The 16,711-nt window shown below is 44.3% G+C and overlaps 1 protein-coding gene across 2 annotated transcripts in view; it reads right to left on the minus strand.

Moving 5' to 3' along the window:
• Positions 1-8,407: 8,407 nt before the first annotated feature.
• Positions 8,408-16,711, minus strand: part of LOC103474257 (fidgetin-like) — a 45,538-nt gene continuing 37,234 nt past the window's right edge. For both annotated transcript variants that reach the window (XM_017303742.2, XM_081615672.1), the window contains exon 3: positions 8,408-14,873. In XM_017303742.2, the coding sequence (XP_017159231.1) occupies positions 12,598-14,873 (2,276 nt within the window). In that variant the 3' untranslated portion in view covers positions 8,408-12,597. The remainder of the gene's footprint in view (positions 14,874-16,711) is intronic.

Here is a 16,711-nt window from a genome sequence, read left to right on the forward strand (position 1 = left end):
TGTCTCTTTCCTAGGAGCTTACACATACCTGGCAGTCTGTCTTTCACTGTACGGCCATGTGAGCATGACGCAAAAAGACAGTGGGGGATGGGAGGGGATATTAGTTGTGTTGGTGGTGGTGAGGGGGTGGAGGGTGAGGGGTGCAAGAGGAGGAAAGGCATGGGTGAACAAGAGAAGATGGGGAAGGATAAAGAAACCTGTGAGGCAATCATTTCTGGGAGAGTGGTGGCAGTCAGTTCAGGCGGTTGTGTGTGTGTGTGTGTGTGTGTGTGTTTTTTTCTTTCTAATTTCAGACAGTTTGGACGCAGACGAAGCTCAGCTTTGGCCAATAACAGTTTACGGACTGCTGATGTCATCACATTTTGACAAACTTCTCAATCCGCAGTGACCTTGGTGGTGTGCAAACACACTCGCCCATCTTCCCGCACATCTCCTCCACTCTCCCTCTGCCTGTCGCTCAGCAGAAGTCGACGGCAGTGGGAGCCAGTTAAGTTTTACTGTGGGATGGCAGGAGCTGTAAAACAGAGTTTGGCTCATAAAAGTGGTTATGGGGTTGACATTTTAAACCATTTTTTAGCATCTTCATTTTACGGTTAGCATGGTTAGCATAGTTAGCCAAGCCAAAGCCACAGTTAACGTGTGTTTGGCCTAAAGAATATAGACATTTGCCTTGACAGTTTGTTGAGTAATAAGTGGAGGTTGAAACTAACTTAGCTATTTTCTGTTCAGCCTTCTTGTTATCTGGTTGAGTCTGCTCTCTTTCACTTTCTAGACGTCTAGATGGAAATATCGAGATTTCATGAATTATGGTGATACATAGTCCTAAAAACCAACTCTGTTATATGTTTTAGTTGTTTTGCTGCTGATACACACCCAACTTAAATGAATGGATGATTAAGAGACTTCTCAGGTACTTGTTGATGCAAAGGTAATGCAAAGATAACAAAATGGCCTTGTATTGGTACAAAATGAGGGGACAACCTGGTAAAGAGGCAAAGTGACCAGCAGTCGCCACTATGCTTACAGTAAGAGTAAGTTTAGAGATCACTTTTGTGACCCTTACCCCCAGATTGACAGGAAACCACAATATAGACAGAGAATTACAAATGGTTCACTAAATTTGTCCATTAGGGAGGGAATTTTAGAATAATCAATGAAACAACGAGAAGTTATTTAAAGAATTTAAAGTTTGAAATGCAGGCAAGCATCAGTAGCCTGAATGATCCGGGGAGATAAGGCTGTGGTGGAACTCAGGTGACACTCACCTCATCAGTCAGGCCTCTCCTCCCCCATCCTCGCTCCGTGCTGGAGGCCTTGGCCCTGAAACCCAGCTGACTGACAGCTGTTGATTTGGATCGCTCCATCAGATGCCAGATAAAAGAGATTCAGGACTCACCCCTCTCCCTCCCTCCCTCCCTCCGCTCCGGCCCTCCCCGTAGTTCCCTCCCGCAAACGCAATTCCTAGGCACCAGGCATTCCGCAGGCCCTCCTAATGAAGTCATTCCCAGTACACATGATCGAGGAAAATTGCCACAGCACCAACACCGGTGCTCCAGCATCTCCCATCCCCCCACCCACCACCACCCTCCATCACCTCTCAGTGTACTCATGTGGAAACAGCAGGTGATTGTGTGCGTTTCCCGCGTGCGTCCCTTCCCTCCCCGAACGTGAACGGGGGTGTGTAGGTGTGTGTTTTCTAACGCCGACTGCTGCTAATTGGATGTCTCCATCCGCAGTTATACACGACGTGGCTTTATGGAGAGAGAAATCACTCCGACACTGTGGAGGAAACACGGTGTTGATGGAATCTGCTGGCAGTAAAGGAAATGATCAGATCATGAGGTTTGATAACACAAGAAAAAACAGTCAGTAGACGGAGACAGAGTGATTTGTACCTCTGGAAACACAGTAGCCTTTGATGGGTTATGAAGCTAATGAATCTCTGACGCCATCACCCAGTGAAAAATCTGCGCGGGGAGGTCCGACGTACCGTCTAATACGCATCAGAGTTCCTGATAGTTCACTAAGCGACAACTTCCTCTGGAGAAATCCTCCGGAGAGGCTGTCGGTCGGTCCGTCTGCCACTCACCAGCAACACGACAGCCAGTTCCCGAGTGGCTGCAAACACTCTGCAAGCTTCGCCGATCTGACAACGACAACAAAAAGTGGGGGAGGAAAAGTGTTACCGAAGGTACCATCAAGTGACATCCAAAAAGGCTCTTTTTACGGTTTCCTTCGTCTGCAAGGGGGAGGTGGGCAGTGGAGGGAGGGTAAGTCATGTTAGTAGAGGGGTTGTGTGATCAAATAGACCCGATTCGATCTGAATGATGACTCAGAAGTTAACAAATTCAGTTTTTTTTTCTCTAATGCCCCCTAAAAAATGAAATTCAACTACTTTTAGAAAGTTGCAGAGGTTTGTTGGAGAACATTAGTGGATAAACAACATCATGAAGAACAAAGGGCACAGCAGACAGGCAAGAGATGACCGAGTTGTTTGGAAAGAGCAGTGGAGCTAATTACAAGTCAAACCTGAAAGAAAACCTGTTAATATTTGAGGTTCACCTTCCAGTAGGATTATGGCTCTGATCATACAGCCAGAGATACAATAGAATAGTTTAGATCAAAGCATATTTATGTAGAGTATGGCCCAGTCAAAGTCCAGATCTAAATCCAAATGAGAATCTGTGGCAAGACATGGAAACTGATCTTTACAAATGCTTTTTCGTCTACATTGAAGTTTGTTTTTCACGTGAAGAGGTTCAAGGAGTTGGAATACTTTAGAAAGACTCTGTACCTGTAAAGTTTAAAGAGCATCCGAGGTCTTGAGTAGTCAACGGCACCATTAGACTAAGAAAGGCAGGTCAACATAAAAGATTTCATAAAGTCTAAATTAACATTAGCATTTCATTTAGAAGACCCAGTCCACCAATGCCTTCCTCCTGAATCAAAGCTCATTTCTCTTTCTGATTCCAACTGTTGTTTATTAAGCTTCTAATTTGTAATTTCCATAGCAATAAATGCAAAGTATTATCAATATGCCAACACCATGCATTATTAAAGATGAACGCCATTAGCATAATAATAAATTAGCATAATCAAGACCACTATTTGCAAGGGAGATGTTGTGGTAAGCCATGCAGTATATCCATCCTTCAGCAGAAGGTGAACCGGTTTTACTTTTTTCCTTCAGAAGGCTTTCAGAAACCTCAAACTCATCAACAGTCTTCATCAAATATAATGCAGATTGTGTGTATCTAGGTGACCCCATCGGCTGTTTTAGTGGGCTGTATAGAAACCAACCAGCCTTTGGTTCCCCTCTCATCAGTTAGTGGTGCGTTGAGTCGTGCCGATTTTGTTCAGGCTAGGTTAGCTAGATTAGCCATGTTGGAGGCATAATGATTGATTCGACTTTGCGTAAGTCAATTAGATGCGGCATAAAGGGTTAGGGTTGGTCGTTTGGTCAAAAGATTTGGTCTCAATCAAAAAGGTGCCCTGTTGGTTTGCTTCCTTTAAGTAGAATATTTGAAGACAGATGCATTTAAATGTAGGCATGTGTTTGTGGGAACCCAACATGCAGTCTACTGTGTCTATAAGGGATCCTCTATGTCTGGTACTGTTGCAGTCAAGACTACTTAATCTGCCACCAAGTCAAACCAACACTTCCAGTCTAAACCAATGAGAGATCTGTTTTAAGACTACCAGTTGTTGCTCCAGACATTTAAAGACACTCATTAGCAAGCTAATGTGTAACATCTCTCCAAGCTAAACGGCACAGAACACAAGGTTTCAACATTTTATTTAACAAACACATTATAAAAGTATGTTGAGTCAAAACTTTATAGAAACTACTTTGCAAGTTGTACAGACTGTCTTTAGACTTTTTTTTAGACTTATGACGTAGTTTCTTCAAATCCAATCAAATCAGCTTTCCAGTTCCCATTGAAGAAAAACATCCCTACACCATGATGCCACCACCACCATGCTATATTATGAGGATAGGGTGAATACAGGCCAGAAAGTTGAATTTTGGTCTCATCTGCCCACACAGATGACTTCTGAACATAGTTGTATGCACTGGATATCTTTTAGTTGAAATGGGTCTATATATAAATACATGGCATGTTGTTCAGATTTATATTTGCAGAATATGAAACAAACTTACCTTCTATTTCCCTTGGTCTAAGGGTCTATTTTGTATGTTTCCCTCCTGATATACATTAAAATATGCAATATCTCTCTGGTAATCATTAAATTATGCTATGAGTTCTCGAGGTATAGCCGAAAGTGAGGCAGCTTGCCCCTGATAAAACAAAGCAAAGGCACTTAGCATGCTTTGTCCTAGTTAAGATTCCCTCTCTCCGGTAATACCATGTTTCCAAGTGTCTGCTGGAAAACAAGTGGAAGGTCAAGATCACGAACAATAGATGTTGATTCCAATTATGTGTAAAGCATTGAACAAGATGCGCTAATGATGGCGTTGTCGGGAGAAAAAAGGTGTTTATGTGCTAGTCTTCCAAAGCCTGTGAAACAGTTTATTAAGCAAGGGCTTTATTTCCATAAAGGCTGATAAGACTTCAAATGATTCACTGAAAAACAGTCCTGGCATCGGCACAGCAGAGCAGCGTGTGTATTTATCTCTCTCGACGCTGCGAGACAATCAAGACAAAGATGATAGCACGGTTTGAAATGCAGCACAGCAGCGTAATGAGATTGCAGCTACTTCAGGAACAAAACCAGACAAAATGCTTTTTTCTCCTAAATGGCTCCTTGTTTTATTCACACGCACCAAAAAAAGGCCATCGTTTTCAATTAATGAAGCAGGGAATTGAGTCTGAGGTCCGGCGGGATATGGATTAACCATGATGGCTTGAGGGCCCAATCTCACACCGAGCCTCTGCTGCAGTCTGCATGGAGGAATTTCTCATTCAAGGCCTTGGCTGCCTTCAACAGCCCCCTCCCTCCTTCCCGCTGCCTCCTACCTCCAGCTCATCCACCCATTCCTCATGCTAAGGTGAGCTGCTTCAGTGCAGACCGCTATTAGTGGCGGGGGGAGATAAAACTGTAAGTGTTGCTCCCAATTAGTGCATCAGTGACCGCTCTGTGCCTCCTCCACGGTGAGGCCTGCAAGGTATGGGAAAAGGATGGGAAATGAGGGGTGGATGGGCAGCGGAGAGATGTGAGGGAAGTGGCGGCGGGAAGAAGAGTCAACGGCGCGAAGATGGTGGCATGAAAGACGGGAGTGGGTGAGAAAGGCAGCGAGATAAAGAGGGGGCAGGAGATGAAGCAGAAACGGGGGGTGGGGGAGGAGTGAATGGTGTAGAGGCGGCGGGAGGGGTGGGGGGGAGCAGAAGAGTGACTAAAAAATGGCTTAAGCATTCGTTTTGAGTGGCGAGACAGGTCCTATTAACATTTAACAGCATTTGCGCAACTTGGTGTGGAGGTTAGGATGCAAATGAGGAGGAATTAAAACTGGCCAGGGGTTTGTCATTGATGGATTGCAGTCTGGTGCTTCTCGCCACTTCCTAGTGTCCATCACGGACGATTACTGTATAATTAAACCTTATTTCTGGACTCTCCGTCCGCATAATTACTTGTGTGGGAATGTAACCATCATCTAAAAGCTCCAGCAAAATGCTTTAGCATTTAGTCTGGCGGGCTGCAGTCATTTTACCGAGCCGCTAGACAGATAGAGCCGTCTGATGGTTGGGAAAAAGAACAGTCACTTTTAATAAGAGGTAGGGGAAAAAATATTAGGCGACAGTCTGCTGATTATAGGAAAATTAGGCTTTCAAGTGGTAAAGCCCTTTGTGTTATTTGCATAATTTATTCCAGCTTTACCCCCTGTTTTACCACCTCTGTATTTTTTTCTTCTTCTCGAGCTGTGGGCAATTTCCTCTCATATTTGAATGGATTGCACATTTAAGACTACTTAAGGAAAACGATCACTTAGCATATTTTAATTGTTGTGCAAAAGAGTGAGCAGAGGGTGCAAGGCAAAGCTTTCGGCGTGTGGACCCTTTAAGGCGAAGAGGACGCAACGGTGTCTGGAAGATAACCTTTAAACTGAGGGGGAAAAAAGTGGAAGATTTAAGATGAAAGTGGGACTGTTGCATGACACTTTGGGGGTAAACTTCTAGGGATTGTTGGGTGATGATGTCATTTCCCCTGCTGGGGTAAGCCGAGACTTCAATCCACCTATTGTCTTCAGCTTATTTGAGATTGTTTTACAGAGATAACAGGTTCAGGCAAAGAAGCCTATAAACTCTCTCACCAGAGACACTCTCCAGTTCAGTCTGGTGAATAGCCCAGAAGGAACACAGCCCATCCAATGGGTTGGTACTCTTGAACATGTAGGTGCGATGTTACTCGACAGCCAATTTGCTGGCATTCACACGGAGCAACATTAATTTTGCTTCGTATGATTGGCTGTACCCCAAGAGCCAAGATAAGGAAGATTATGGATGTTAACTTCTGTGGTAGTGTTAGAAATACTGCATGTCTTAAAGCACATATAAGATATACTATGTGTTAGCAGCCTTGGGGGAAGTCTTGAGTATTTGTGGATTTTAGTTAATAGTTGATGGCTATAGTTCCTCTTCTGTGCAGGGGAAGTTCATTTCAGCAGCTTGAATTTGGGATCTTGTGTTTTGAGCTAAAAACGTTGGTCACTTCTCATGACCAACGTTTAGATGCTGATGTAGACAGAGCAGTAAATCAAGAAGTAACCCTCACTCAGCTGTCTCTTTTCAATGTTTTGGAGCAGCAGCTCTGAGTCCCCTTGAAGGAAGACAGAGCTTCTTATCCCTTCCTAAGGCAGAAACCTGGAGCCCTACGGAGGAAGATCAGTTCAGCTGTTTGCATTTTTCATCTTGCAGTTTTGGTCATGAGTGAGGAGGATCAGAAGATAGATAGGCAAATAAAGAACTTTGTATTTTTCTTCACTACAACAGACCTTAGGAACTACCTTAATTTATTTCTTTCAATGCGTAGGAGCAACAACTCAAGTCCAAGCTCCCACTCGATGACAGAACCTCTTGCCTCATCCTCAAGCCAAGATCAGTAACCCAATGATGAAGACTCATTTCAGTCATTTGTATTCAGGATATCTAACTTCCTGTCATGATTCGTAATACTAAAGTGAGGGTTTGACAGAGAATATAGATAGATCTTTAAATTAAAAACCTTACTTTCAGGTTGAGTTTCTTCTTTTCTGTGACAGACAGGCTAAACCAACTTAAATTCAGATGAAACCGCAAATCGTCTATTATTCTGATCAATCCTGAAATCATTTGTCAAAAAGACCCAAAATACTTGAACTCCTCTGTTTGAGAAAGCCGGTAAACCAGGCAATTTGAGAACCTTGTCTCTTGGATGCGAAAACAACCTGGAGCAACGCCTTCTTCACTGCAGACAAAGCTCAAATATGTCTATCTTCTGCTACATCCTGCATTCACTCATGAACAAGACACCAAGACACTTCAGCTCTTTTGTTTGATAACGTAGATAAAGCAGGAAACTGAGATATTTGCCCTTTGGCTAATCTCCCTTACTATGACAGTCTGACACTTCCTCACTTCAGTCAAAACCCCAGTTGGCTTCCACGTCATCCTGCCAATGTTTTTTCTAGAAAAACACCAAGATATAAAGACTCTCTCACAACTTAAAATGAGCATTTCTCCTTTTCCCCACTTTAAAACCATTGTCTGTTAAGTTATAAAAATGCAAGTTCATGTTATTAGCCCCCTTAAGAGTTTTGTGCGATAAGAAATACTCAAATGACCGCTTGGGTGTTCCCAGTCTGGCTTATTTTCTTTGCGGAAAATGATCTTTATTTTTGCCATGGATATGGGAAACAAAGAGTTTGATTTCTGATGGCTATAGCATATCTCTAAATGGGAAACTAAAGAAAACAGCAGCTCTTGGTGAACTTTAACCTCTTGTGAAGCATTTGGAGTTTTCACAGATAATTACAGAGGCTATACAGCAGCTTCCCACACCTCACCGGCAGCTATATAATGATACATTGGAAATGGAGCGGGCAAATGCACATCATTTTCATTAAGAGCGCTTGCATAATCCAAATTCGTCGTGTGCGAGAAATATAATTAATGCTTTAATGTTTTGGTCTTGCCACTCTTAGCACGGCGAGAGAAATGAATTGTTACATTTTAATGAGAGAAGCGACAGCGCCGGCTTCCTGCGCAACACGGATGGGTTTCTAATTGCACACAAGGGTGACTAACTCAAGGCTCATTAAGGCGATTTATCAGCTTGGCTATTTTTTTGGCAGGACAATACATTTATTTATCCACTGTACTGATAAATACATTCTGTTATTAATCTTCCTTACCCCAGTTCATCCCTTAGAGTATCATTGTTACGGAGAAAAAGAAAACAAGATACAATCTCCCAAGAAAACGTCTTTAATGAATCGTTTGTTGCTGTTTGTACCTCAGATTACATGAAAATACATTTAAGTTGACTGCAAGTATGGCAACATATTCACACATATAAACAAGTGGTGCATTTGTATTGTATGTATAGGTATGTACAACAGAAACACGTTACACTCTGTTTTAAAGTTGTGCAAGTGTGTTATATATACTAACGATTTATAAAATTCCACACACTAAATGAAAATTAAAAAAAGAAAAAATAAGAGGAGTGTGCCCACGTATATACACATTCACACACGCACAACCACAGTAGTTCACAAAGGATTAAAGCAAATGTATTGGATTATACATTTCCAGGTCACCTTTAAGTTGACCCCCAACTCCTCACAAATTGCTTGCGAGGTTATTTTTTCTATTTTTTTTTTCATGTCCGCATCGTCTTGAGAGCATGTGTGTGTGTGTGTGTGCTGCAAATAGCTCGGATCGGACAAACGGTGACAAACACGCGCGTGTACAGTGTAGGCTTTGCTGCAGCCTGCGGTTGCACCATCAGCTAAATGTTTTTTGTTAAGTACAGTCATCTGAGGTAGACTGCGCAAACTTTATGGTAGTACTCTCTCCTGTTCTCCGTCTTTTTTTTTTTTTTGTCGTTTTTCTCTGAAATGTTGACGTTTGGGAACACGCAGATCAAAAAGCACAAGTGTTCTGCAGTTATGAGGTAGAAACGCTTAAAGTAACAATTGAAAAGGCAGGAGGAGAAAAAAAACAACCTAGGTTTGCACGGCGTGGGGGAAAAATAAGACTAAAAGCGAGGAGAAGGATCAGAGAGCATGTTAGAACCGAAGCATAGCATTGACCGCCGCGTTTCAAGTCGTTTGTTGGTCCGCTGTAGAGAACAAGGGGAGAAAAGGAACGCCTGCGCTGCTGTTGTGCGCTCTGAAGTGCATTAGTGGGTTTTTTTTTCTGTCCAAAGAGACTCTTTCTCCAGAGGATTTGCTGACAGAAGGAATTCTCGCACAGATTGTTTTGAGGGTGGTTTTCTGACGGACTACTTTGCTTTCCCCCTTGTGCTGCTGCCACACCGCCTGCCTATCTCTCTCCTCGCCGTCGGTTTTGCTGATGCTCAGCAGAACTCTCCTACCCTCTACGTCAGGGGCTGCACTGGCGGTGCTCACGAAAGTGGGGCCGATCACACACTACAGATAACAGCGATTCAGTAAATGTTTGGTTAAACTTAAAAGAAAAAATGACGTCAGGATAACTGCACACAAAAATACGGTCTCCCGGTGGAGTTGGCAAGGAGAGGACACACACTCCTGATGGAATACAGCAAATAATGGAGAACTCACTGTGGTAAAGGACCTTGAAGATTTGTGCTAGTTTCTCTTTGTTTTCATCTGAAAAATATGAACAAATCCAATGCAGCTACGCAGAAAGAAAAAATGTGACAGCATTTAGTCAAATTTCAGTGTTTTCATAGGGATTGTATGTGATGGACAAACACAAAGTAGTGCAAAGTTGGGAATTAGAAGTATAGATGTATTTTAAATTTTTTTTGTAAATACAAATCTAAAAAGTACAGTTGAAATCAGCCTCTCGTGAGTCAAAAAGCTTTAAGTCCTTTTATTGTAGCCACAGATTCTCAAACACAAATGGAAGCCATTCTCACAGAATGATGCTGCCACCCCCATGTTTCACTGTTTGTGTCGCGGGTTTAATTTTGGATTCCATTTAATGTTTTGCATGCAAACCAAACAGTTGAATTTCCATCTAATATAACAAGATGACCAGTTTCGAATTGTCTCCTACATAACGTCGTAAGGATGTCATGAACAGTCAAATTGATGTATTCAGGACTGTCACTTTACAGATGCTTATTTCTAAAAACATTCTGGAAACCATGTAGACATTTTCTTCCACTTCACAAGTACCAGTTGCACTACTTTTGTGTTGTTCCATCACATGAAATCACAGTACGTTAACGTGACAAAATGCATAAAAGCTCAAGAGGTGTGGACATTTTTTGCAAGACAGTAACTTAAAAACCGGGGTTTTTGTGGTGGACAAACATTTGCAGATATAAGATTGTTTATTATAAATGCAACCTAAATAATATTCCATAAGACTTGGTCAAAATGGGTTTAATGTCATATTGGAACTTCAAGCCAATATCAACAGACCCGCATTAAGTTTTTCTTACAGTCCTACATGAAAATAATCCTGTTTTAGTTTAAGAAAAGAAATCCAAAACTTATGGACAACCTTTGTTTCCTCATTGTACTCCTTTTCCTACTGTTGGTATTGTTTAAAATTACAGCAAAACAAATCAACCTAACCAGCTAATGTAACTTAGTTGACCTTTTTATGGGCATAAATGAGCAGGTGTTTTAATGTTACTGTTTTAAAGTTCAGCAACATTTTCAGAGAAAAGATTAGAAACAGCAAATCAGCTGCCAAACATCAACTTCCTGGATGATAACAAATGATGTCAAAAACCCCTATAGGGAGTCATTTTTGATATTGTAATGAGAGTAACCTTCCACTTTAAGATATGAACAGTGTCTTGCCAATAAATGCTCACCTATAGAACTCATTAAAGTTTGTTGTGTGATGTGTTTCACTGAAATAAACTGATAAAGAATAGAGCATAATTGTGAGGTGGGTGGAAAAATGTTTTCAAATGTTTTACATGTAAAATTCTAAAAAGTGCGGCATGCATTTATATCTTCCCCACGCTTTTAATGGTATCTCTTTGCATGTGAACATGCTACATCCATTCTATATCAGATCAAGGTAGTTTCCCTGTCCCTCCTGAAGACGTGGATCTCTACAGCATGATGCTGTCACCACCGTGTTTCACATAACAGCCGCACTTACAATGAGATTAAATGGGTTTAATGACGTATTGGAAAACTCTTTAGCGATTCTAAACTAAAATCAACCTTCAAAAGTCACCTAAAGAGTTGTGAAATACAAATGCATACCGCACTTTTCAGTTTTTTGGGGGGTTTTGGTCAAAACTATTGTAATGTGACAAATTGTGGAAAAGTTAATATACTTTAGAAAGATGGCAGAGTTAATTTTATATTAAAAATTGGATGATAAGGTCTCATATATGGTTGTAGTTAAGATCACTCAAGTGTATATTTTCAAATTGAAATTTTGCGTAACGCTGTACTACAATCTTACAAGTACAATGACAAAAACAAAACATAAATAAATAAATGCCTGATATACTGACGGAGCTTCCAAGCAGCACGATCAAACAGCCTAGAGTGTGTTATATGAACAATGTTTATCTACAACACCTACCAGCCTCAACACACCTGCCTGCTTCTAAAGTCTCAGACTCAGCTAGGCAGCAGAACAGTGTTAAAAGAACGAAGGAAATACATTTCAGGATTGGTCAAGAAGATGCAGGCAAATAAAGAGCCTGCTCTGATGGGAAAATAAAGACGTAATGCTTTACTCTCAGTGTAGATCATGTTCCACCAATCAGAACACATCTAATACATTCATTGTCACCTCTTTGTGATTTTTATCCCAGCCCCTTGAGGTCCGCCTAAATGTGAAAGATTCTCTTCTCAAATCTTAGTGCTTTTTGTCGAGATTTCCAGAGGTACTGTACAATTTACAAATGCTTTCCTGAGTGTTATTTGCTTGTTTGTTACGTTTGTTTGTTTTGCAGACACGCGACGTAGGGCCCAGACTTCCGCCACCGAAATGGATTGCCGCAACAAAAGACTATAAAGGATGAATAACCACCCCCGCCGCTAACTGTCAGTCTGTTTTCCAGACTCTCTGCTGAAGGTTTAAAGCTCTCAATAATCATCAGCTCATGCCATGAATTTCGATTGTGAGGCAAATTAAGAGAACTCAGAAAGCACCACTTCAGGCACTTGGAAAGCCAACTAAATCTCAAGAAACGACGACATACGATATATGTACACGGACACCAGGGCGTCTCACGCAAAGCTGACTTGTTTGAAATGTGTAAACAGCGCCTGGCTTGTCAAGCATTTGGATTGAAAATTGTCTCATTAACGGCAAAACTGCTTGTTGTTGAATCAAACCAGGTCTCTGTGAGGACACAGCGGGCTCGCATCGGCCTTCTGTCGGCTTTTCCCTCTAGCACAACGCTTATGCCCTGAGGGGAGGAATTGTGGAAGCCTCTTTTTCTCAAGGGCAGTGCTTATTTTGCTCACTGGCTGCAGCCGAACATTTTGTTCCACTCGGTGTAAGTGTCAATCTCTTTCTGCGATATACTGGCTTGGAATTTACAACAGACACCTTCAATGTCCTGGTAGGTGAGGGGCCTGATCTGGCCCCGGGGCATCATGCCCGTCATGTCCATGCCCTGTGCTGAGACATGTAACAGACCTACAAGGGCCTCCTGGCAGAGTCTGGCCAAATCCAGTCCAGAGAAACCCTCGGTGCGCTGCACAAGCAGTGCCAGATCCTCCTCGCTTAAGCAGAACTTGTGCTGGGATTGGGCCAGAACCTGGTTCATGATCTGGTGTCGGGCTGCGCTGTCCGGTAGGGGCACTAGTACCCTCCGAGTAAAGTACCTCCGGAGGCCTTCATCCATATCTTGAGGTCTGCTTGTGGAGCAAATGACTAGGAGTTGGTTGCTTCCATCTTCACCTGAGCTCATAAGGAGAGAGTCCAGCTGGGTGAGTAGTTCCCCCTTCAGTCGGGTGATTGGACTCTCTTCACTGACATGAGCTGACAGGAGCATGTCCACCTCGCTAATGAAGAGCACCGATGGCTGTCGGCAACGGGCCACCAGGAATGACGCACGGATAATTTCCTCTCCGTCCGCCAGCCACTTGGTGGCCAGAGTAGAGCCGCTGAGCTGGAGAAACGTCGCTCCTAGCTGACTGGCGAGGCAGCGGCCTAGCAACGTCCTGCCGCTGCCTCTCGGGCCAAACAGCAATACACAGCGAGGTGCTGGTCCTAAACTACTGAACATGTCTGGACGCAGAATGGGCCACAGGACCTCCTCCTTCAATGTAACTTTGGCCAGTTCTAGACCTGCAATGTCACTCCAGTCCACAGGAGGGCCCTGCTGAATGATTTCTGAGGTCACAAGGTCCAGGAGGTGAGGGTCGCAGGTTTTTAATTGCTCCTCGGCAGGGCGGGATGAAGCGGAAGAGGAGGAGGAGGTAGGCCCTGGTGCTGAGTGGGAAAGGTGGAGGCGGTGATCATCAGCACCTTGCTCACTGAGGGACGGGGAGGTGAAGCTGGCAAGAGAGTCTGCTGACCGTGAGCCTCCCAGGGTTGAGGAGACGTAGGCTGGTGGGGTAAGCGGCCCACCTGTTGCCTGGCTGCCATACTTTCTCTGCTGCTCTGATGGCATTGTGGACTGTTTCTGAGGATTAAATGGTAAAGATGACTTTTCCGGATTCCTGTCGAAGCCACCGCCGCCCCCGCTGTTAGAGCCCCCATTTGCACTGCTGCTGTCCGCCACCCTGTACATGGGACTCTCTGCTGAGCTCCGTGCCTGGGGATAGCCAAAGTTCCCATAAGATGTGTCCATCTCTCCTTGGCCTGTCATATAGAAGGCCTTCCTTTTCAACGTGTTGGAGGAACTGCTATTGAGGGGAGTGGGAGCAATTGGGGTCAGGTTGTGGCTCTGGTATGGGTATCCAGGTAAAGCAGAAGAAGGAGGGAGAGGAGTAGGGGCGGCAATGCCTGAGGGGAGGTACGAAGAAGGAGGGGGCGCTCCTCCAGGACTGTATCCCGGCCCAACTGAGCTCTGAGCTGGGTAGCCAGCTGGGGGGTAATTATAACTAGACAAGTTGGGGGAGCCTCCATTGTAAGCTGGAACAATGGTGGGGTGGGAAGGAGGTGGAGGGGGCTGTAAGAGCCCAGAGCTGTGCAGTGGGGAGGGAAGGGCAGGGGCGGGGCCGGACTGGGAGCTGTAACTACTGTGCAGGTAGGAGCCGCTGTACGTGGGGCCGTATTCCTGAGACGTCATGGAGGAGGAATGGAGCGCCGTGGCTGAGTGGCTCCCACAGCTGCTGCTGGAGTAGCTGGGCTCACTGAGGGTACTGGAAGCCAGGCCTGGGGAGCTGCAGATCCCAGAGACCACTTCAGACGCGGCAGCAACACCTCCCTTTCTGACAGAAACTCCCTCTGGGATGCAGCTCATGGGGTAGACGCCATCTTGCCAGGGTTCCGACTCGCCTTTCCGGCCATTCATCACCCCAGGGACCCCAGGCACCTCGGAGTAAGAGGCAGGCATCTCAAGGATCCCAGAATACTTTTCGGCATACTTCTTGAGCAGGTTGGAGGCGGTGAGGGCAGATATGTCGTCGTTGGCCCAGGAGTACTGGTAGGTGGCAGACCGCTGCAGGTGGCCTGACACCGCCCTGTAGGCCTCAGCCTTGTGGGCTGGGGAGCGGGTGGTAGAGGAGATGTCGAAATGCTGTTCGGCCCACTGGCTGTGCTCCGGGGTCCACTGCATCTTCAAGCCTGAAAAACGAAACAGAGACATTACCACATAAGACAACGTGGAGATCAATTAAAAAACACCATCCACTTGTCTGAAACAAATCTGAAATCCTACATTGAAGTGGAGACTGTACTCCTCACTTCTTCACCTGTTTTCCTATTTTGTCCCATTACAACCACAATCTAATCTATATTACTTGGATTCTATGCTGTAGACCAACACAATGTAGGGTATAAATGTGAAGTGAAAGAAAAATGAAATATTTTTTGTCAGCTGCCAGTCTTGGGAGCATGTCTAAACTCCAAAGACTTGTTCCCATTCTTCTTTGCAAAGTAGTTGATGCTCTCACTTATATTTATGTCTGGACTTTGACTGGGCCACTATTAACAAGGCTGCTAACTATGAACAAGTTAATCAAATCTGCCATCATAAAAATTCATGATTTGGCTTATTACAAAGTAATGCAAATAATTGTTCGAGCAAAATTAAGTTTACTGCCAGTTGGAGTGCAAAGGTTTTTTGACATTATATGAATCCAAATATGATTTGCGGTGTGTTTGTAGACTTACAAAACAACAAGCTAAAGAGAGAAAAAGGTGTTTTGCTGTTGTTGGAAGTACATTTCCTAGTCCCTGAAGGAAAGCATGCCCTCAGCATGATGCTGCCATGATGCACCAACTTTAAATTTGATTACTTTCCCTCAGCAATGCATTTCCTCGCCACTTCTCTATAAACATCTGATTTGCAGAGTGCGTAACTGCTGTTACTGCTTACGTCATGGGAAAGCTCATGGGGTGTGAATACTTTTGCAGGGCTCAGTGTATTGCAGCAGAGAAGGACAGTGGGATGGCTGCTTCTCTCAGCCTAATGCACCACAGCCAGACCAATAAGACAGAGGCATTGAGGGTCACTCTATAATCCCCAGCTCATCTGAGGTGGCTGGAGATGGGTTTGAAAATGTGCCTCGCACTACAACTGCACAACACACACTGATTTGCTCATAGTGCTTTCATTCAACACACACAAACCTGTGCTCATACACACTGACACTTAAAAAAAAAGCCCTATACCTTCACTCGAGCGTGCAGTGGTGCACACGCACACACACGCATGCATCCACTGACCCAGACGGACAAACACAGGCACGCACACAGCAGCTGTGGCGAGCTATGAATTACAACACATTGTGTCTCAAGCTTAGTTCCTGTCTGCACGGCTCCACCTTGACCTCCTCTTCTTCGTCTACCTCTCTTCTTCGTACCTCCCTTTGCCTCGTCTTCCCTCACTCCTGCTTCCATCTTTGCTTTTTTTTTCTTCTCTCCCCACCCCTCTCTTTATTTCTCTTCACCTTCTTTTATTTTGACTCAATCTATTTCGATATATATCTCCCTGCTTTCATTCCCTTTTCTGTGCATCCGCCCCTCCTCTTATTTACTCCGCCTGTGCTCGCGTCGCTTCCCTCCCCTCCCCTTCTCTCCGCCTCCACTCCTTCCTGGCTCCATCTCATCTCAGACACGCTCACCTGGCTCTCCCCTTTATTGCCTCGGGAGGCAGGAGAGCCACTGTTTCCTTTAATCCTAGCCAATGCCATCTGCAAACACTGACAGTCACACAGCGACTCCATCGTTGTCTCGGTATCAAAGCCTTGATGCTTTCAAAGGCTGGATGGGGCGTAATCACAGCAGCCGCATGGCAGATTGAACCCTGTTTGATTTGACTTAGTGCACACAAATAAAGGATAATATCGGTGTCATTTAGCCTGCTTCCTGCGACTTATTGACTGGCGGCAGTTGCATGCGGAGAGACCCACAGCTGGGGGTCCGCTGAGCAATCCCCGGCTCCGGAATTGGTTTGCCAT

This window comes from Poecilia reticulata, chromosome 2, assembly GCF_904066995.2.
Source record: "Poecilia reticulata chromosome 2, P_reticulata-male-v2, whole genome shotgun sequence".
Lineage (NCBI taxonomy): Eukaryota > Metazoa > Chordata > Actinopteri > Cyprinodontiformes > Poeciliidae > Poecilia > Poecilia reticulata.